Genomic DNA, 23,662 nt, shown 5'->3' with positions numbered 1-23,662 from the left:
CATCCATCATCCAACCCACCATATTCTAACTACAGGGTCATGGGGGGTCTGCTGGAGCCAATCCCAGCCAACACAGGGTGCAAGGCAGGAAACAAACCCCAGGCAGGGTGCCAGCCCACCGCAGGGCACACACACACACACCAGGGACAATTTAGGATCGCCAATGCACCTAACCTGCATGTCTTTGGACCCAAAGGAAACCGGAGCACCCGAAAGAAACCCACGTAGACACGGGGAGAACATGCAAACTCCACACAGGGAGGACCAGGGAAGCGAACCTGGGTCTCCTAACTGCAAGGCAGCAGCGCTACCCACTGCACCACCGTGCCGCCCATATATATATATATATATATATATATACATTTTGACGGGATGTCTGGAAGGACCGGGAGAGGGACTATGCCTTCTTCCGGACCACGAGAGGGCAGCCGCCCTTGGTATGGGGGCCACGGGCCGCCAGGGTGTGCCCAAATGCCAAAGAAGCCCTGGATATCAGCACTTATCAGGGACACCCGGTGCTTGTGCTTCTGGGTGCTTGTGCGGCACTTCTGCCACACCAGGAAGTGCCACCGGAAGCTCGTCAGGAGGCACCTGGAGCACGGCCGAGTGCACTTAAAAGGGTCCGCCTCCCTCCATTCAGTAGCTGGAATCGGGTGGAAGAGGACAGAGCTCGGAGAAGAGGAGTGGAGGCGGTGAAGGAAGGCTGGACAGTAGAGAGGACCGGACTGAGGGTGCAGGGGTAGTGGTGTTGTGCGTGGAACTTGTAAATAGTGTACATAATGAATAAAGCATGTGTGGTGTTTGAACCATCAGTGTCTGCCTGTCTGTGTCGAGGCTGGTTCCCACAACATATATATATATATATATATATACACACACATACAGGGTGAGTCAAAATTATGTTAACGCTATTGGATTATTATTATCTTGACCACACCTTTCCAGGTTGACGGATAGGTCATGGTGAACTATTGCCATGGCCTCAACACTCCCCTCGTTTCACACCCTGTGATTTCTGGTTATGGGGTATGGTAAAGGAGTGCGGGTATAGCAGGAACGTTTGTGATATCAATGACCTGAAGGCAACAATACGGACTGTGATATCATCTGTTCCCTGCGAAATGTATGTGTCCAGGCTTTAAATGGTACTGTTGTTTGGTTTTTGTGTGTTAAACATGACGGCGAACAGGTTAAGACATTCCTGTAAATCATCTTGCACATCTGAAGTATGTTTTGTGAATACATTTTTTCTGTCACTCAAATGTTAACATAATTTCGACTCACCCTGCATATTCTAGTAGACAGCCGGTTGCTCAACCCAAAGAAGAGAAGGACGGGGGAAGGCAGCTACTGTGAGACACTGCCTCACCCAAGACACCAGATGGCGAGTTCCCTGCAGCATAGCGGTGCCCCGCATTCTCGCAGGGCATCATGGAATCTGTAGTTCGGCATCACAGCCCTGCTGGGTACCATGGGTGCCACCAGGAGACGCTGCAGGAAGATCTGGGAATTTATATTTCTCATATAGCCCGGAAGTACTCCCAAGTCATGGGGTCAGAAGCCCCAAAATATTTCCGGGCTGAAGAAAAACCTCAAGTCCTCCATCTCACCCGGAAGTGCTGGCAAGTGACAGGGATGGAAAAACGGAAGCACTTCTGGGTCAAGGACTATATAAAGGACTACTGAAGACCCAGCCAGCGAGTTGGGAGGTAGAAGGACAGAGTTTGCTGGGAGGAGTGGAGGACAGAATTGTGCTGATTACTGTTGTTTTGCCTTTGTATGGTGGCGGAGGTGCTGTTGGGCACTATTTCAAGAAGAAAGAGAATTAAACAACTTCTTGGTGATTTTACCCTGTGTTCAGTGTGTCTATCTGTTGGGTTGAAAGGGGCAACAGCGATTCCTAGCGTCTTACAATATATATATATATATATATATATATATATATATATATATATATATATATATATATATATATATATACTGTATGTGTATGTACAAAATGTGTTACCACAGTATATGATATTTGTGCCTAATTTCAGTTTGTTTTAAGACCTGCAGTAATTATAAACTAAATACAGTAAATTAAAAACCAACAAAAGCTGAAACAAATTTTAATGATGCCTGTCAAAATGAAATAAACAGGCATGGCTTATCTGAATGGCCCGTGGCAGAATAAACTTGAATGAAAACAGAAATTAACATTTAGAAAACTTTCTTACCTTCTTCTTTGATGCTTCAGACTTCTTGGACATGTTCCTTAACTTTTTGTGCAAATGATTTAACACCTGTAACCACAACAGAATTCAAATTTTTATGCTTTAATATCACCGTTATTAATATACATAGTAAACACAATGCAATCAAAAAAAAAAAACAGACTTTTTCATGACTTTTATTTGTGGTCAATAAGAAATTAAACTTCATTATTAAATACATTATTTCAAATATAATTTCAGCAAGGAGTTACTAAATGAATTTTCTGATTTTAAGAAAAATTTAATTCCTAATAGTTTTATTATTTCTGAAAGAATTCTCAGAAAATATAGGCAGGAGCTGACAGGTTCTGTTCTGTATTGGTTCTCTTGATGAAAACTAATTAATGAGAGATGTGGTTTAATTTATACCCGTGTGGTATTCTTTATGAGTGTCTAAATATTTGGAATGAACATCTGTTTAGCATTCATTTTTTGTGCTGTTTAAATTTCACTTTGATGATATGTTCTGTGAAGGCATAAATAACAATACAAAGTCCTTATACTTGTATCTCCATATGTCTCCCACATCCCAAGAGGGACATTCAGTATGTTATGTTGATTGTAGTTTCACCTCATTGCACTCATTTAATAGCAATGATAGGTTATAAAAAATGAGGGTTAGGATGGTTCTCATTTAAGAAAGACAGACATTTTGAGAAAACGTCCTATGGAAATGTGTTAAATGTTGAGTAGCACATGCAAGTAAGAATTTCACTGAACTCTGTGCATGCGACAATAATGACCCTCTAAACCTGTATGTGTGTATCCATCCAGCCACCCCTTATCCTAACTCTCGTTTACAGGGCAGGATTGAGAGGAAGCAGGATCCTATCTCAGCAGGCATACAGAAGGCAAAAATAATGCCCTGACAGAGCGCCAGTCTGCCGCAGGGCAAATACACGTCTGGGCCAATCTGACAAGGCCAATGCACCTAAACTGCATGTCTGTGGTCGGAAACCCACATAAACACAGGGATATGTGCACATAAATCTAGATAGATAGATAGATAGATAGATAGATAGATAGATAGATAGATAGATAGATAGATAGATAGATAGATAGATATGAAAGGCACTATATTAGATAGATAGATAGATAGATACTATTCAATAGATAGATAGATAGATAGATAGATAGATAGATAGATAGATATGAAATATACTATTCAATAGATAGATAGATAGATAGATAGATAGATAGATAGATAGATAGATAGATAGATAGATAGATATGAAAGGCACTATATTAGATAGATAGATAGATAGATAGATAGATAGATAGATAGATAGATAGATAGATAGATAGATAGATATGAAATATACTATTCAATAGATAGATAGATAGATAGATAGATAGATAGATAGATAGATAGATAGATAGATAGATAGATATGAAAGGCACTATATAATAGATAGATAGATAGATAGATAGATAGATAGATAGATAGATAGATAGATAGATAGATAGATAGATAGATAGATAGATAGATAGATACTATTCAATAGATAGATAGATAGATAGATAGATAGATAGATAGATAGATAGATAGATAAAGTAAATGAAATAATGGATTGACATATACAGACCCCTTGTATGTATTTTATTTTCTTTTAGGTACACTGTATTAATCCCCGAGGAGAAACTGCCTTTTCACATGACCTGTGGAGGTTAAAGCGCAGGGTCAGCCATTGTACAGCACCCCTGGTGTGATTTTCAGGTTAAGGGTCTTCTTCAAGGGCCCAACAGAGTAGGATCCCTTCTGGCAGTAACAGGATTTGAACCAGCAGCCTTCCATATATCAGCACATCAGAGCCACCACTCCGCCTTCATACATATGAAACGTTTTATAAAATACATACAAGGTGGTCTGTGCAACACCCTTCAGATTAACATGCACATCAGAGCATTACTGCTGAAAAGCAGTTATTGAATTGTCTACAGAGCTACCAAGAAGCTAAAATACATATGTAATAACATTGTTAGTGCTTCCAAAGGAGATTTATGAAAACATTACGATTTACAGATGAGGTATGTATGAAATCCTAATCTTCAATGTAATCAATGACAGAGAAGTTTAGTCTTAAACTCTTCAAAAAAAAAAGCAACCGTTAAGATGAAGACATACATAGTGATAATGATTGTATTCCGTGCATATAACAGATTATGATAATAACCCTATATTAGCATGACAAACATTTTTAGATTACACTCTTTTCCTCCTTCACATTCTCATCCTTTCTCACAGGCTGATTTATAAGTATATTTCTGCAAACAGAAAACAGCTTTCTTTCTTTCTTTCTTTTCCTAACCACTTGAACACGGCCATTTTCCTACAGGTCACACTCAAGATATCGTCCTTTCACACACTCACACTTTCACACACTGCGTATTCTAAACATGCACATTCCCACTGATGCTCCACATAACGTCGACAGTGCACGGCAAAACAACAAAACATTTTCCTTGCTCAGATACTCCTAGTGGTTTTGTTTCTCTCAATAATTACACAAGTAGTATCAAAATTTAACCTTTTCTGCTGCCAGTCTTTGGTCGTCCTTCTGTGCCTCTCTTTCTGGGTTTGTCCACATGGGGTGCCTGCCTTATGCCTGAGGCTGCTGGGATGGACTACCGTCCCCCCATACCCTTCAAAATAACGCTGCTGTAACGTCACTTTACTGTCAGAACTACCAACTGACAAAGAACCATTTCATTCTTTATTTCTGAAACTGGTTCTTGGGGCTTTTAAAAGGCTCCTGACATGTAGGTATAGAAAGATGCCTGTCAGGATGCTAACATATCAAGAAAACCTGAACTTGGCCTTCAGTTATTGAATGCAGCGGGAGTCTGTTTTAAAATCAGGAGCTCACTGCTATTTCACAGATCTGTTTGTTTCATCTCTTCATGGCTATTTATGGAACTTGCTATGGATCTAAATTAAAAACAAAAAAAATCTTTCAGGAACATTCTTGTGGAGCGTTCTTTTTGGAACCAAAAATGGTTCCCGTATTGCATCACTCTGAAGAACTGCTTTATTTTAAAGAGTGCCCGCCCTCCACTGGAGTAAACTGGTCTGATACTGGGGTCACTGATGGACACTTCAATCTGCTCCATGATTCTCTCCACGCATGTCTGTTACTGTTGTCGTTATCTGCTTCAGTTGGCTCTTTCTGATCTTTTTTCTCTGCATCTATCTATTTTGGATACTCTACATTTTTATTATACAATCGCTCTGTTTCTAGCAGTACTTCTGTTTGTGATTTTTTTTTTTTTTGCACTTTTTAATTCTGTTTTCTTCAAGCTACTGGGGTCTCTGTCTTGATTAGTTCACCCTTAACCAAATAAAGGAGATGCCATGCTGCCCTTCACTGTCTGTTTGAGTCAGACTCATTCAGATACAACGGGAGGTGACTGCAAGGCTCTCAGGTTCAGCTTTACACGTTCAGGAGTAGACATCTGATCTGTGGGATCTTCTCCTTATACCTTTATTTATAATTATTTATATGAAAAGAAAAAGCAAAAGTAATCCCCTAATTTTTTGTGGTCCAGTGCCACAAAACTCCTAGACCTTTGATCTGTGTGACATAGGATTTGATTAAATTACATTAGATTAGATTAGAATACATTAAATTAAATTAAACTAGATTAGATCCGATTGGATTAAATTAGATTAATTTAGATTATATTAGATTAGACTAGACTAGATTAAATTAGATTGGATTAGATTAGATTAGTCTGGATATGATTATAATAAACTAGATTAGATTAGATTGGATTAAATTTGATTAGATTGGATTAGACTATAGGGTGGTCCAGATCTAATGATGCAATTTTCATTACGCTATAACTTATTAAATTTATTACATAGAAAATCACCCGAAAAATCCCAGACCATTGAGAAGTGTGCAAACTGACGACATGAAGAATTGTCTTCATGCTGAACTGGAATCGTTCCCGCATAAATCAAAGTCATTCAGACAATCTGGATCTGCAAAATTAGATCTGGACCACCCTGTAGACAAGACTAGACTAGATTATATTAGACTTGATTAGATTGCTTTAGATTGGATTAGACTAGATTGGATTATATTAGATTGCATTAGATTAGATTAGACTAGACAAGACTAGATTAGATTAGATTAGACTTGATTAGATTGCATTATATTAGACTAGATTAGATTAGACTAGACAACACTAGATTAGATTGCATTAGATTAGAAAGCATTATATTATATTATATTAGACTAGATTAGAATAAATTTAATAAGACTAGATTAGATTACACTAGACAAGAATAGATTATATTGCATTAGATTCCATTATATTATATTATATTATATTATATTAGATTAGATTAGATTAGATTAGATTAGATTAGACTATAGTATTAATCCCATGGGAATATTTAGAACCATGTTACCCATAAGAAACATATTAAACAATAGCAAACAACTCTTGGCACAAAGTGTCATCTCGCAGTACATGAAATTATCTCTCTGAAAAAGTCTTGTCTTGTCCCAAGATTTTTTTATATAATAGAGAGGTAATGCTGAATATAATCCACTACCATATTAAATACTGTCTGCAAGATAGATAGATAGATAGATAGATAGATAGATAGATAGATAGATAGATAGATAGATAGATAGATAGATAGATAGATACTCTGAAAGGAACTATATGATAGATAGATAGATAGATAGATAGATAGATAGATAGATAGATAGATAGATAGATAGATAGATAGATAGATACTTTATTAATCCCAAAGGGAAATTCACATAATCCAGCAGCAGCATACTGATACAAAAAACAATGTTAAATTAAAGAGTAATAAAAATGCAGGTATAACAGATAATAACTCTGAATACACTATGAACTCACACAGTTCAACTTGTGGGAGTTATATTGTGTAGGTGGAACAACAAATGATTCAAAATGTTGTGAACACAAATATTAAATATTAAAACAAAATATGGAGAGAAATGAATGCAGGACATTCTAAAGCCATTAAAAAAACAGGAAAATTAAAAACAACTGTAATTTTGAATATGAAAAAAATAAAAAGTCTTCAAATTCATATTGATCACCAGTTAGCAGTGAAGAAGTAGCGGTAGAGGGCAACTTAATGCATCAGAATTTAAAGTAAAGCAGTGGTTAACAAGAGTACAGCATGGGTGGAGAAGGTTGTCTGCTTCAACTTACTTCGATTACAGATTTCAGCGACCTGAACTCAAGAACATTTATAACACCAGAGTTATTACGGTGTGCTGTATTTTGTTCTTGTGTGTTACTCTTATGTGTTACATGTTATATGTGCTGTATTGCATATATATTGTTTTTATGATGAGCTTTTATTACTGCTTGTGTTCCCTATTTTTTAATGACATGGTATTAATACTGAATGAGAGATAATAAATAAACTTAAAACTGAAAAAAAAAAAAATAGCAAACAACAAAGACAAACACTGAGCTGCTGTTGCTGGTGGCCACTTATCTCAGTGCCATAAGATAATCACAGAAACTCAGAAAGAAAGAAAGAAAGAAAGAAAGAAAGAAAGAAAGAAAGAAAGAAAGAAAGAAAGAAAAGAAAGAAAGAAAGAAAGGTGTCTGGGCAGTTCTTTTGAATAATGCCATAGGCTAAGCATTTTTCCCTAAAGAACCATCCACATTAAGGCTCCTGAAAGATCTTTTTTTGTAGATCTATAACAGGCTTCATAAATAACCATGAAAATATGTTTATTTATTTATAAAATATGACAACCAGAGTTCACATCGCAGGTGCTGCCTGCGCAGAGTTTGCTTGTTCTCCCTGTGTCCATGTGAGTGTCGCCTGGATGCTCTAGCTTCTTTCTATCCTCCAAAGTCCAAGGACATGCAGGTGAGGTGATCTGGCATTGCTACATTGTTCCTAGTGAGAGAGAGAGTGTGTGTGTGTGTGTGTGTGTGTGTGTGTGTGTGTGTGTGTGTGTGTGTGTGTGTGTGTGTGTGTTAACCATGTCCTGATGTTACTCCCGCTGGTTGCTGGGATAGGCTGCACCTCCCCAGTCCTTGATAAGTGGGTTATGTAAGTGGTTGTAAATAGCTTCCCGACTTTAAATGGCCCCCTGCTGCATAGATTGGCTCTTTAATGGCACCTGATGCTCCTTTACCGGGTTGTGTGATTCCTTGTTGAACCTCAGCTTCGCAAAGCACCACTGCATTGTGGGAAATGTTCTTTGCATATGCAGTTGGTTCTTTCTAATATGTAGAAAAAAACAGAAATCTTTCATTTTTGGTATAGGCTATACAAAGCATGGCACAATCTTCAAAACGAAGGTGCTGCAGAGCGATGCCACAGGTGAAACATTTTTGGTTACAAGAAGAACCGTCCACACTGAGATTCCAGAAATAACCTTTATTTATTTAAACTCCAATAACCGGTGAATAGATGGTAACAGATTTATAAAATAATAATTTTAAAAGGACTCTGGCTGCATGCAGTCACACAGGCTATAGGTTCAGGTTTTCTTAATATGTTTGTGTCCTGCTAGGTATCCTACCATACATTCAAGATTTCAGATTTTGTTTTCTAAGTTTTTCAAAGCAAAAAAAAAAGCCAACTGTATATACAAAGAACCCTTCCCAGAATGAAAAGGGGCTTTGTTAAATAATGGAGCTACAAGGATCCACACAACCCAGTAAAGAACCACAAAATGCCATTGAAGAGCCATTTCTGTTAAGAGTGGCACCGACAGATTAAGAATACCCATGTTATTGTATGCAGCCAGACTCTTTTTAAAATCAGGACCCCCTTGGTGTTTTCACAAATCTGTTAGCATCAATTCAAGGTTATTTACTGTGTATGGAGTGTGTTACGTGCATCTAAATAAATAAAAGGTTCTTTCTGGATCCTTCATGTGGATGGGTCTTTCGGGAACCCAAAATGGTTCCCCTATATGGCAGAACCACTCTTTATTTATTTATTTTTTTGTAAGTGTGTACAGTCACACAAAGTTCAGCTTTTCTTGATTTGATGCTATTCTGCTATGGTAGCCTGCCAGACATAACGGATTGGTGTTTTCTCCAAATTTTAGGAATCTTTGTTCAAAGCCCTGGAGTCATATGCAAAGAATCAAATGGTTCGGTGTCAAGCAGTGTTTCAATAATGACAATCCAGTTAAGGGCAGCACTGTTATGAGTGTGTCATAAAATAATACAAATGGGGAAAGGAAGACGAGGTGGTTTTGAAGGTGCATGTGTATGCGAGTGCCTGCTGTTGACTCTGAAGCTTTTATGGCTGCGATAAAAAATGCGTAGAGCGGTAAAGAACTGACCTTTGCATAGCAGAAGGAGATTAAAATGAGTGGCAGCACGTAGCCAAACACAAACGTGCACACCACGTAGATTTTCTTGCTCTTCTGCTCCGGCCAGACTTCCCAGCAGTAGGTGTTATTGTCGCTCCGCAGCACGATGTTCTGGTGATATGCGACTGGCGCAGCCATGGCTAAGGACACAATCCAGATCACGATCACCCCGATGAGTGCGTGCCGTGCCACCCGGATGACGGAGGACTTTCTGGAGTGGACAATGGCGATATAGCGATCCACGGACATCGCGGACAGCGTGAAAATACTGACGAGCATAGAGACGGTGAAAAAGTAGTGTATGAACTTGCAGATGACAGCTCCCAGGACCCACGTTGGCAGCATGTATACGGTGGACTGGAAAGGGATGCAGAACAGGAGGTACGACAGATCGGCGATGCTCAGGTTAAGGATGAAGATGTTGGTGGTACTGCGAGGTTTGCCCGGTTTGCTCCGTGCCAGAACGGTGATCACCAAGGAGTTCCCAAGAACCCCGAGCGTAAAAATAAGCCCGAAAATGAGCAGCGTTATGAAGTTGTCAGTGCCGATTCCAAACAGAAGTTTCATGGAGTCGTCCTCTGTTACGTTTGAAAAGTTCAGTTCTTCGCTTCTGTTATTTAAATAATAAAGCTCCATTGCGTCCGAAAATGAAGAGGCTTCCTACCTCCTTGCTGAAGTAACGGGCAGCTTAGTCGCCGAGCCTTTGAAATGAACGAGTAAGCGCTACATTAAAACAAAATGCCATACATGCATAAATATATATTTTTTAAAATCGTTGATGTTTAAATGCATTCCATTTTTATTAGGGAAAAGGCAACAAACGTGGAAAGAAAACTTCTTGCATTTTTCTCCAAGGGCTGCGCATACAATTTTAGGCGCTTCATCGAGAGTTTTAAAGCTTGCACATTTTAAACAGAACTGTCACCAGTCTTCGTTTTCCTCCGTAATTAAAAAAACAAAAAATTAAAAAAATCAAGCATTCATTTGTTGCGGTGCACTAATATCGTTTGCATTTTTTTTTCCGAGCTCTCATATCTCTTTGCATGTTTTTGTTCCTCCGGTAAATTTGCCGATTGTGCCCCCTTTTGCTTTGCGCTTGGTGCCTCGGAGCGCACGCACACTTTCTCTCGCTTCTCCGCTAGCAAGCAGTCTCACTGACGCATCTGTCACCGCTGGTCGCTCTCTCCTTCGAGTCCCTCTCGTCCCCCATACTAAACGCCCCCCTCGCTCTCCCTCTCCCCTCCTCTCTCTCTCTCTCTCTCTCTCTCTCTCTCGCTCACTTCAGTCTTTAATAAGAGTAAAAGGCTGTGCCTCTGACGTCATCACTCGGTCCTTACCACCCGCACCTTTTTTTTTTTGCGATCTGTTTTCTCTGCAGCTGTGATGCTGCCTACCAGTTTTGTCCATCCTGTTGTCAAAAATCCAGCAGAATGCTTGTTGATATTTAACACATGTACTTATCACTACAGTGATGGGACATTGAACAGCTGCTTTCGACAATATGTAACTAGCAAGACGATAACGGCATGAAGGATGAACTGTGGCTTTTTAAAAGTCTTTGGACGGGTAGATTTTTAAATCTCGTTGCCAATTCTCTTTATTTATGTTGATCTGTGGAGGACTGCACCACATTCAGATTATTTTTGGTTTTATATTCAATTATTTGGCAGGCCAAGAAAGATGCCGCATTTTTTTTCTGCATTCTTTGCAAATGTTTCAAGTCTTTGCAGGTAGCAGCCCCGGCTCCAGACGAAAATGGTAAGGTGGGAATGGTGTGATAAATTTGCAAAAAGTTCAACAACTAACAATATGCTCGGCAACGTTTGTTGGTGGCTCAACATGATATGTGGAGGTCTGGGGAGATCTAAGCCCGGCTAAATGTCATCCCCATGCCTTCCTGACAGCATTATAAGCGACAAGATGGAACACAGTCCCGGACTTCCCAGGGCACACTCACTCATCCACATAAACACCACTCGCTCACAAAGAGATTCATTGAACATGCCTGTCTTCGAGATGTGAGAGGAACCCAGGAGTATGTGGTAGAAACCTTCATGAATAAATTTACATTTACATTTATTCACTTAGCAGGCGCTTTAATTCAAAGTGACGTGCAGAAGAGGTCAAACATAATCAAGTAACATCAGCCTGGGGACCGCCTTGGAGCAGGTGTTACAAAACAAGAATTGTCACCCGGACAAGGACTGGCACCCTGGCCGGGAATTGTTCCTGCCTTGCATTCCGAGTTTACTGGGAAAGACTCCAGCTGCCTTCAGGATGAAGTGGGTTTGGAATTTGCATGGATGGATCGATGTTTGCAAAATCAGTCATCACCAGTAAAGGCCTCCAGCTACGAAAGTTTACTGCTGCCACTCAAAAAAGAAAGAATCGCATTATTTCTCACTAATGATTGTGTTAGTGCAGACACGTATTGTGTCCTTTTGCAAAAATTATTGCGTTATTTCACAAAAATGTGTTATTTCTCTGTAATTATTGTGATTTTTGTTAAAGTATTGCATTGCATTATTTTGCAGAAATATTGCATTGTTTCACAAAAGTATTATGTTGCTTTGCAATAATTATTGCAACATTTCACAAAAACATTGTTATTCTGTCTGTGGTGTGTTGGCACCCTGCCCAGGATTGGTTCCTGCCTTGTGCCTTGTGTTGGCTGGGATTGGCTCCAGCAGACCCCCGTGACCCTGTATTCGGATTCAGCGGGTTAGAAAATGGATGGATGGATTGTTATTCTGTAAATGCGTTGCATTCATTCACAAAAATATTTTCATTTGGAATTGATGATTGCATCATTTCAAAAAGTATTATTTTATAAAAGTATGGTGTTATTTCAGAGTGATTATTGCATTTTTTTGCAAAAATAATTCCTTCATTTTGCCAGTTATTTCATTATTTCATAAATGTATTGCAATATTTAGGAATTATTATCACATTATTTCATTAAAGTGTATTTTGCAATAATTATTACATTATGTTGCAAAAGTATGGCACTATTTCTCTATAATTATCGTTTTTCTTTCATAAAAGAATTGTGTTATTTTGCAAAAACATTACAATGCATGGAGTCTGCATGTTCTCCCCGTGTCTGCGTGGGTTTCCTCCCACAGTCCAAAGACATGCTGGTTAGGTGCATTGGCGACCCTAAATTGTGTTTGTGTGTGTCCTGCGGTGGGTTGGCACCCTGCCCAGGATTGGTTCCTGCCTTGTGCCCTGTGTTGGCTGGGATTGGCTCCGGCAGAGACCCCCATGACCCTGTGTTCGGATTCAGACATGCCGGTTAGGTGCATTGGCGACCCTAAATTGTGCTTGGTGTGTGTGCCCTGCAGTGGGATGGCACCCTGCCCGGTGTTTGTTTCCTAACGGGTTGGAAAATGAATGGATGGATGGATGATTTCAAAATTGTGGGAGTGGTTGGGTGGGTTCTTTCTTAATGTATTATTTTATAAAACTATGGTGTTATTTCAGAGTAATTATTGCATTATTTTGCAAAAATAATTCCTTCATTTTGCCAATTATTTTATAAATGTATTGCAATATTTAGGAATAATTATCGCATTATTTCATGAAAGTGTATTTTGCAATAATTATTACATTATGTTGCAAAAGTATGGCACTATTTCTCTATAATTGTCATTTTTCTTTCATAAAAGAATTGTGTTATTTTGAAGAGAAGAAAAACTCCCAAAAAATGAAAGAAACATTACAATGCATGGAGTCTGCATGTTCTCCCAAAGTGTCTGTGTGGGTTTCCTCCCACAGTCCAAAGACATGCAGGTTAGATGCATTGGCGATCCTAAATTGTCCATAGTGCGTGCTTGGTGTGTGTGTGTGTGTGTGTGCCCTGCAGTGCCCCGGGGTTTGTTTCCTGCCTTGCGCCCTGTGCTGGCTGGGATTAGCTCCAATAGACCCCCGTAACCCTGTAGTTGGGGTATAGCGGGTTGGATAATGGATGGATGATATCACATAATATGATTTGGATTTATTTAGAGTCATTCATCAAGCTGCCTCCCCCATTTGGCAACTCCACAGTTGAGTCAGCGCTGGGCCAGCCAATCAGATGAAAGGACCCCTCTTTCCCACGATTCCTGCGATCCTCCATCAGGGATGACTTTACCTTAAGCAGGCAAAACAACTTGGGAGGTGGGCAGTGGCATCAAGTGCCACATTTGAGTACCGAGAAGAGAAACAGAATAGGTGAGAGTTAATATCCAATTCTAACTATCATGTTACTTATGTTTTAGTGTTAATGACTAACAGCAGAGATGCAGTCTGCACAGTTAATCAGCAGCTCTAGTCAGGGTGTGCTAAACTGAAGTCATGAGTCATCAGCCGGGATTTAAAAACTGAGATCGAACGAGCACCTCTTATAGTAGTATTCTAAGATGCTGTTAAGATGGCTCTGTGTGACTTGTCTACAGAAGGTCTCATGGTTGGTGGTTGGGCCAACACCAAGTCGTGAGGTCAAAGGAGTTGTTCACAGAGGTCAGAGACAGGATTGTGTTGAATCACGGATCTGGGGAAGAGAGAGAGACAGGTTGGGAGCATTCACTGCTAGCACATTGCTTCCCCTCCTATCATAGGACAAACCACCTGGGTTGGGACCCGAGTGCAGCATGTGACACCTCAGGACCACAATGGAACAGTGTGAGGTTTTTTACAGTGGCTGGAGTTACAATCTTCCCAACAACCCCCCCAAGGAATCTCCCTGTAAGTTTGGAGGACCCACTAATGTCACACCCGGGTCAGAGCAATTGCAGGTTAAGGGCCCTGCTCAAGGCTTCAAATCAGTTCTACAAGCCTTGAAGGTTTCTCAGAGCACAGCAGACTCCATGATTCTTAAATAAAAGAAGTTTGCAGCGACAGTGAATCTTCCTAGAGCTGAGTGCCCGGCCAAACTGAGCAATCGGGGGAGAAGGGTCTTGATTTACCAGAGTGGTCCACACTTTTGTATGGGCGACAGAAGGAGACATTTCCACCGCTTTCAACATCCCACATCGGGTAGACTGAGAAGAATCTTTCACACTATCTGCTCATGAACCATCTCAAATGAAGAGCTGCTCACCAAATGTAAGCACGAGAGCAAACGAAGATGGAGATCGATTGGTCCACATCACCTTCATCACAAGAAGAGCTCTGCACTGGACTCCCTGAAGGCAAGTATAAGAGAGGCAGGCCAAAGAACAGCTGGGGTCCAACTGTAAACCAAGAGCTGAAGACCCTAAACCGCAGCCAGGGCATCATTTAGAAACTTGCTCCAGGCAGACAGAAGAGGAGGACCTTTGTTTCTATCCTACATGCCAGCCGCCATAGTGGGCTATAGCATTTTTCTGTTATTACTGGGGGGTTTACATTACCCCATATCCCCTCTCTTGTGTTTGGACTTTTGTCACATCCAAGGTTGTGTCTTGCCTTCTACATAATGTTGGAAGGACAGACAACGTCCCTGACAAGGATATACAGGTTAAAAAAGGAACAGATGGATGTTTTTGCTGATTTATTTATTGAGATTTTAGTTTGAGTTCCTATTTGGGTTACAAATGAACAAACAGCCGGATATTTCTGCTTATTTCTTTATTTAGATTTTACATTAGATAGAGACACAACAGAGAAATAAATATTTAGATAAATAGATATGAATAGATAGATGTGAATGGTGCTATATAATAGATAGACAGATGTGAAAGGCACTATATAATAGATAGATGTGAAAGGCGCTACATGACAGATAGATAGACAGATGTGAAAGGCATTATATGATAGATAGATATGAAAAGCAATATATAATATATACAGTAGATGTGAAAGGTACTATATGATAGATATGAAAGGCACTATATGATAGATAGATAGATAGATAGATAGATAGATAGATAGATAGATAGATAGATAGATAGATAGATAGATAGATAGATACTTTATTAATTCCAAGGGGAAATTCATATACTCCAGCAGCAGCATACTGATAAAAAACAATATTAAATTAAAGAGTGATAACAATGAAGGTTTAACAGACAATAACTTTGTATAATGTTAACGTTTACCCCCCCGGATCGCATAGTGTGGGTCTCCTCAGTCTGTCAGTGGAGCAGGACGGTGACAGCAGTCTGTCGCTGAAGCTGCTCCTCTGTCTGGAGATGATCTTGTTCAGTGGATGCAGTGGATTCTCCATGACTGACAGGAGTCTGCTCAGTGCCCGTCGCTCTGCCACGGATGTCAAACTGTCCTGCTCCGTGCCTACAATAGAGCCTGCCTTCCTCACCAGTTTGTCCAGGTGTGAGGCGTCCCTCTTCTTTATGCTGCCTCCCCAGCACACCACCGTGTAGAAGAGGGCGCTCGCCACAACTGTCTGATAGAACATCTGCAGCATCTTATTGCAGATGTTGAAGGACGCCGGCCTTCTAAGGAAGTATAGTCAGCGCTGTCCTCTCTTACACAGTTCATCAGTGTTGGCAGTCCAGTCCAGTTTATCATCCAGCTGCACTCCCAGGTATTTATAGGTCTGCACCCTCTGCACAGTCACCTCTGATGATCATGGGGTCCATGAGGGGCCTGGGCCTCCTAAAATCCACCACCAGCTCCTTGGTTTTGCTGGTGTTCAGTTGTAGGTGGTTTGAGTTGCACCATTTAACAAAGTCCTTGATTAGGTTCCTATACTCTTCCTCCTGCCCACTCCTGATGCAGCCCACGATAGCAGTGTCATCAGCGAACTTTTGCACATGGCAGGACTCCGAGTTGTATTGGAAGTCTGATGTATGTTGGCTGAACAGGACCGGAGAAAGTACAGTCCCCTGTGGTGCTCCTGGGCTGCTGACCACAATGTCAGACCTGCAGTTCCCGAGACGCACATATTGAGGTCTGTCTGTAAGATAGTCCACGATCCATGCCACCAGGTGTGAATCTACTCCCATCTCTGTCAGCTTGTCCCTGAGGAGCCGAGGTTGGTTGGTGTTGAAGGCGCAAGAGAAGTCCAGAAACATAATTCTTACAGCACCACTGCCTCTGTCCAAGTGGGAGAGGGATCGGTGTAGCATATAGATGATGGCATCCTCCACTGCCACCTTCTCCTGGTATGCGAACTACAGAGGGTCGAGGACGTGGCGGACCTATGGCCTCAGGTGGTGAATGGGCAGCCGCTCCATGGTCTTCATCACATGTGAAGTTCGGTAAAGATGAAAGGGCAGCATTAAAATTTTGGAGCACCATGCGGCCAACCTCATAATATTGTAAGACCTCAAATAGCAAAAGAAACACATGTAAATATACGCAAAACGGGTCTTCTTCAGACGATAGCCTAAGGTTGACTGCCCAAGATGGCGGCTTTTCCAGGACTCAGGCCTTCTGGGAGGAAGACGCAGGTCCCCAGAAGTGACATCAGAGGTGGAATGGTGTCAATTTTCCTTTCTACTTTTGGAATGCATGTTTGAGTGAATATTATTACACAGCACCATCGCCTGTCTCAGCAGAGAATTACCATCACCCAAGCCATTAAGCTGCTTCTCATGCACACAAGCGTGACAGTTCCCATTTATGTTATGAATGAATGAATAGCTGGGTGTTTTCACTTATTTCTTTAATTAGATTTTAGTTTAAGTGCTGTAAAGATGAAAGGACAACATTAAAGTTTTGGGGCACCTTGTGGCCAACCTCATAATATTGAAAAAGCTCAGAATGCAAAAGAAACGCGTGTAAATATGCAAAATAAGTCTTCTTCAGATGATAGCCTTACATTGACTGCTCAAAATGGTGGCTCTCCTGGATCTTAGGCATTCTGGGAGGAAGAGGCGGGTCCCCAGAATTGAAATCAGAGGTGGAAAGTTGTCAATCTTCCATTCTGCTTGGAGGAGTGACTATTACTATACAGCGCCATCTCCTGTCTCAGCAGAGAATTACCATCACCCAAGCCATTAAGCTGCTTCCCATGTGCACACCTATGACAGTTCCCATTTGCATTATGAATGAATGGATAGCGGGGTGTTTTCATTTATTTCTTTATTTTGATTAATTTCTGTAAAGATCAAAGGACAATGTTAATATTTTGGGGCACCTTGCAACCAACCTCATAATGTTGAAAAAGCTCAAAAAGCAAAAGAAACGCATGTAAATACACAAAACGAGTCCTCTTCAGACGTTAGCCTTAAGTTGACTGCCCAAAATGGCAGCTCTTCCAGATTTCAGGCATTCTGGGAGGAACAGGCAGGTCACCTCATCAGAGGTGGAAAGTTGTCAGTGTAGTGACAATGTAGTGTAGTGAGAATGTTATTATACAGCGCCATCTCCTGACCTGGTGGAGAATTACCATCACCTAATCCTTTAAGCTAGTTCCCAGTTGTGTTATGCATGAATGAATAGTTGGATCTTATTGCTGATTTTTTTTATTTAGATTTTAGTTTAAGTTCACATTTTTTGTTTTGCCATTTGTGACAAGTATATCTGGAATCACTGTCATGTTTGTTTTTTACAGTAACAGCTAAATGATTAATAAAATAAATAATAAAAAATAAGCAGACATTATTCATGATGTTCTGTGTTTTTGGCTGTTCTATAAAGTACTGATATTTACCAAAAACATGTCAAATTAAACATAAAAAAAGAAGGCAATTTTCTTTTCTTTTAATGGAAGGAAGATGAATGTAATAAGCACAGTGTTCTGTCTTCAGTTCTGCCAACCACTTTAAGGAATAATGATATAGGAAGCACTTACAAAAGGACCTCATTTTCACACCTCATTTCCAAGATGGAGCGTAAAGGCACTTAACGGAGTTACTCCTGCAAAATAAGTCAGTCAGAAAGTGAGCTGCTAATTGAACAAAGCAACCTGGCAAACACTCAAAACCACACAAAGGGCGAAACCAAAGCAATTCTTGATGCTTCCTCACTGTCTTTCCAGTCTTGTATCTTCAGAGTTATCATTAGTATATCAATCTACTAGATAACAAAACACAAAAAAAGGTCTGTGCGTCCAGTCCCTCAGAGTAATCGGGTTGGTCAGCTTGGCTTTGGTGCGATTGGTCAGCTTGGCTTTGGTGACGCGGCGAGAGAGGAAGTGAGATGGTGAGACGCACAAGGAGGAGTAAAGGAGTACGCTGAGAGATTCGGCTTCAAAGATGGAAAGTATAAAATCGCACAGGAGGGAAGAAAGTGTGGTATGGCGGGGTTTGTGGCAGTGTAAGATTTTAAATAAATAATTTAATAAAGGTGATTGGGCTTCAGAGGGGTGTAGGTGTGTCTGTTAATTAGTTAATTGGTGTGATCGTGCAGTCACCTGCAGGCACACTCAGTTTAGTCGACTGCCTCATTAGCGCCGGGGTCTGTCGTCAGCACCCTGCATCCCTTATCCGTATATAAAAATGAGTCCAGGGGGTAAGAACAAAACATGATAGATAGTGTGGTGTAGAGGTTAAGGATTTGGACTTCAAACCCTGAGGTTGTACGTTCAAATCCTATCACTTGACCTGCCTGTGCTCAGTTTGGAAAAACCAAAAGAAATGTAACCAATTGTATCACAAATGTTGTGAGTCGTCTTGGATAAAGGTCTCTATCCAGCAGGGGGCACTAGCACCCTGGATGGAATAAGTTCTTTTGTAATTGCGACGTCTTAAGTAACCTGAACCTAAATAGATATATTATAAACAGGCGATATTCCTCCCTTAGTGATACAGTGGTAAGAAATCACATAAGAAAAAATAACAGCCTTCTATAATGACGATTTATACGGCATAACAGATGGGAAGCCGTGACAAGACCTTTGTGTAGAGTCTGACATTTTCGTCTCTGCGTTGGAAGGATTTTCTGGATCGGATGACGGTATCTCCCATCTATCCATTGGCTTCAAAGGTGTGCCGGGCAATGTTTCAACGCTTTATACTCTTTCTTCATGTGCAGGCCCTTACCGAGGTGAATCATGCCATTCCAAACGAGGAAAAGAAGATCCAATGTCATGCGGACTCTGCCACACAAAAATAGTACAATGCTCATTTTTCGTAGTTGTCCCTTTCTTGTCTTCTAATGCTTGCCTAGCAGTTCTAAATGATGAGCCCCCGTGTGCTAAATCTGGCCTTGTGTTAGCTGTACATGTGAGTGGATTTATAAAATACAGAGCACAGTGACATTTTAAACTTATGTACTTATTACACATGGCGAGTTGGGAGGCAGCAACGGTTGCAGGCATCACAATCTGCTTTCGTACCTCTTGGCGGCTCTCCCAGGCGAATGTTGCCATTGGAGTGTCAGCTGCACGAACCTGTTCAGCACCACAATCAGCTGGGGATCGATCAGCTGATGTTGGTGCCTCACATTTGTATTAAAATCGGAATCCGACAAGTCCAATTCAGCGATAATATGTAAGACATCGTCCACGGAGTATTTTGCTTTATACATTCGCTTTGATCGCTTGATGTCAATGCCATTTTTGCTATTGTTTGATCATTGCTACTCACATGAGCACAGGGAATCTCAGTGAAGCAAACTTTCCTTCTCACAAAGAGAGTGTAACTAAAACATAACATATCACCGTTTACAGTCGATTACTCTGTCAACCCCTCATTTTGACAAAAGTCGACATCCGTCCTGAAAGAGTTAAACTGGTTTTCTGAGTACATAGCACCCCATCGGGATGCCCAGCCTTGTGCTGCTCAGTATTTAACATGCGAGGAAGCTTTCACAATTATTCCTGCGCTTCTTTACAAACCAATCCGTCTTGATGTATCATACGGTTTACTTTTAACAGAATTTTAACAAAAGAGGCGAAAAAAAATAAAATAAAATAATTGGTGACCATTTAGGTCTTTAAAGCCAAATGCAAAGGCCACGGTGCTCCCGACACTTCAAGGTATTAGCAGGTGCGTAGGCGTCTGCTTAGCCGCACTCCACTGTTTTGATTAGTCAGGTTTTGTGTTACTTTGTATCTCTAAAGCCAAATCCAAAGAAAATCATTTCTATAGAAGAAGATCATCTCATTTATAAAAGAATTAGCATTCATCGCCAGAGGTGTTGCTTGTCTTTCATTAGACGCCTTTGTTTTGCTGTGCCGTTAATCTGTCACTGCAATTAATTATCTACATTGCACTCCACATTACAAATAAACAAATGCAACTTACTTAGTAACTCATAAAACAAAGCATGGAATTGTATTTCTTTTACTTATAAAATGAATGGAAGGCATTTTGTATAATGTCACATTTACAGTATGTTTAGCCTTTAACAAGCCCTGTGAGCTGAAACACACTCTTCTCATTTTCAGCTTTTTTTACTTTTAGATTGTGGCAGTCAGTATACTGAAGTAAAACTCCATGCATATGCAGTGGATTCAGTAAGTCCCGTATATACTCGCATTTAAGTACTCCCATGGATTTTACCGTATAATTTCTGGTATTATATAAAGTCGAATGCAAAAAACTCACGCTATTGGTCCAAAAGATTATGATATGCTAACTCCCACCACGGAGCACACTGCCTTTTCTTTCTATGTATTGTGCCTACGTGGCCACACGGTAATACCCGAACTATTCTGAAGTGATGTTTACACTGATTTTTGTTTTTTGTTATCTCACACCCTCATACACCTTTATCGTAACAGAAACCCTTATCTATGATGGAGTGTTCGATCAGAAGAAAACATGAAGCTGGCTTTAAATTAAAAGTCATCGATGTGGCAAAAGAAATTGGTAACTGCGCTGCTGCAACAAAATTCAATGTCTCTGGGAAACTGATGCGAGACTGAAGAAAGCAAGAAAATGTAAAATAAATAATAATTAAAGTGCCGCATTTTTGAACGGGCGTATAAGTTGGGGTCTGATTTTATAATCGATTTTTTGGGTTTTAAGACCCGACTTATACGCAAGTATATACGGCGTTTTGTCTCAGTAGAGTAATATATTGCTCTACTTTCTCCTTTTGTATTATTAATATGTAGCCTTTGTCAGAATGCCTCAAATCTCCCAGACTTACCACTGTTTATAAGGTACTGTACCATATAACTTCTCCCCACCTTACCTTCTACATCTATAACCTCAGGCAATTAGGTGTAGTAAAAGACAAGCAGGAGTCAAGTTACAATTTAAACAATGTATTATTGGTAATATTCATAAATAATAACAATATGCAAAGTACATTTGAATATTGGCAACCATACAACCTGATAAATGTTGGTGTGTAGTTTCAGGTGGCACACAGACTTGTTAGTTAGTTAAAATGTCTCTAGTTAAGGCAGTGGTTCTTAATCTGTGGGGCGGGCCACCCTAGGAGGGCGTGAAGTAGCAAAAAGTGGGGTGGGAAGATGTGAAAAAAAGAAAACAAGAATTGAAAATATGAAATATACATCTATTGTAACCAAAACAAATGAACTCAAACTACATTCTGATACTAGAAAAATAAATATAAAGATAAATGTCAATAAAAGTTAAGTAGGTACAGTATAATAAAATATGCATCTATGATATATCATCAACTAGCAAAATGCCCTCGCTTCGCAGTGGAGAAGTAGTGTGTTAAAGAAGTAAAGAAAAAGAAACATTTTGAAAATAACGTAACATGATTGTCAATGTAATTGTTTTGTCACTGTTGTGAGTGATGAGTGTTGCTGTCATATATATATATATATATATATATATATATATATATATATATATATAAACACATATATAAACATATATATATACATATCCATACATATATACATATACACACATATATATATATATATATATATATATATATATATATATATATATATATATATATATACATATATATATATATATATATATATATATATACATATATACACATACATCCACATATATATACATATTTACATATACACACATACATATACATACACACATACATACATACATACATACACACACACACATATATATATATATATATATATACACACACTCTTTGGGGTGCGAGCAACCAGGGCCGCTAATAGCCAAATGGGTGCCCTAAGGAGAAATTTACTTTTGTGCCCCCTCCCCCAAATATTACGGAAGTAAAAATAAAATAATAAAAAAAACACCTACTTAATGACACCATATGGTCATTATTAATCAATAATCATAATTGCCTTTGTGTTTTAATATAATGCATTTTAAGTCATTTTGTTTATTTAGATCTGCTTGTATTCATATTAAGAAAGATGCGTTGGTCGTGAAATTATTACCGACATTAAAACACATTTTTAACGTCGACAGAATAAAATAAAGTTTCATAGGATTATGAACGTACCTGAAAGTGATGCACGGGCTTCATCTTGGGCTTTTTTTTTCTTTCGTTTCTCGGCGTCGGACTGTTGATGTCTCTTTCCAGGACCAGGCATATTGTTCAATTATTATCATTTTTGGCCAAATAGGCAGCCGTAACAGAGGTGAGGGCGCCCGCGCATCATCAAGTGTGCTTAGCATACTCTGCGTTCACCGTAAAATGCAATATATACGTTTATATTTTTGTTTATTTGTATATGTATATTATTAATATAAATGTATTATTATAATATATAAAAACGAATATTTTGAGCAGCTGAGATGGTGCCCCCGGGGAGTTGGTGCCCTACGCAGAATGCATACTCTGCGTATAGGGAGCGGCGGTACTGCGAGCAACTATTGCTGGGGGTGCCAGAATCCATCAAAGAAGAAAAATGAAAAACATTATTTGTACAAAATCTTAATTTATTTATCCATTCCTAAATAATTAAATGGGCAGACTATTTCGTATCAGTGCAATACGCTGTTTGTTAAAACGGATGACTCCCGCTCTTACGTGCAAGTCTGCGTGGATATTATGAACTATCGTATCTGTTCAAGTTCTATTTAAATTTTAAATAGAAGGAATTTTTATGTAGTCAACAGAAATATCTTTGGTAGTAATGTAAGTTAAATGTAGGCATCATTGCATAAATTTTTCTTCACCATAAAAATGTAAAGAGTAAATTCCAACCAAAGATATTTGTGTCGACTAAATAGAACTTGAAAAGATATATTTTTTCGAATGTGACCGCGCAATTCAGATCGAGTTGACGCGCACTGACACATTGAGCCCGCGTGT

General features: G+C 39.6%; 1 protein-coding gene across 1 annotated transcript in view; it reads right to left on the bottom strand.

Annotated features, from left to right (window-relative positions):
- The window catches only part of galr1a (galanin receptor 1a), a 38,982-nt gene extending 28,149 nt beyond the window's left edge, over positions 1–10,833 (bottom strand). The window contains exons 1-2 of the mRNA XM_039737434.1: positions 9,569–10,833; positions 2,220–2,285 (exon numbers count right to left, since the gene is read on the bottom strand). Of these exons, the coding sequence (XP_039593368.1) occupies positions 2,220–2,285; positions 9,569–10,234 (732 nt within the window). The 5' untranslated portion in view covers positions 10,235–10,833. The remainder of the gene's footprint in view (positions 1–2,219; positions 2,286–9,568) is intronic.
- Between the last annotated feature and the right edge of the window lie 12,829 nt (positions 10,834–23,662).

This window comes from Polypterus senegalus, chromosome 15, assembly GCF_016835505.1.
Source record: "Polypterus senegalus isolate Bchr_013 chromosome 15, ASM1683550v1, whole genome shotgun sequence".
Lineage (NCBI taxonomy): Eukaryota > Metazoa > Chordata > Cladistia > Polypteriformes > Polypteridae > Polypterus > Polypterus senegalus.
Note: the sequence above shows the minus strand (reverse complement) of the source record. Positions and strands in the feature narration are given on the sequence as shown.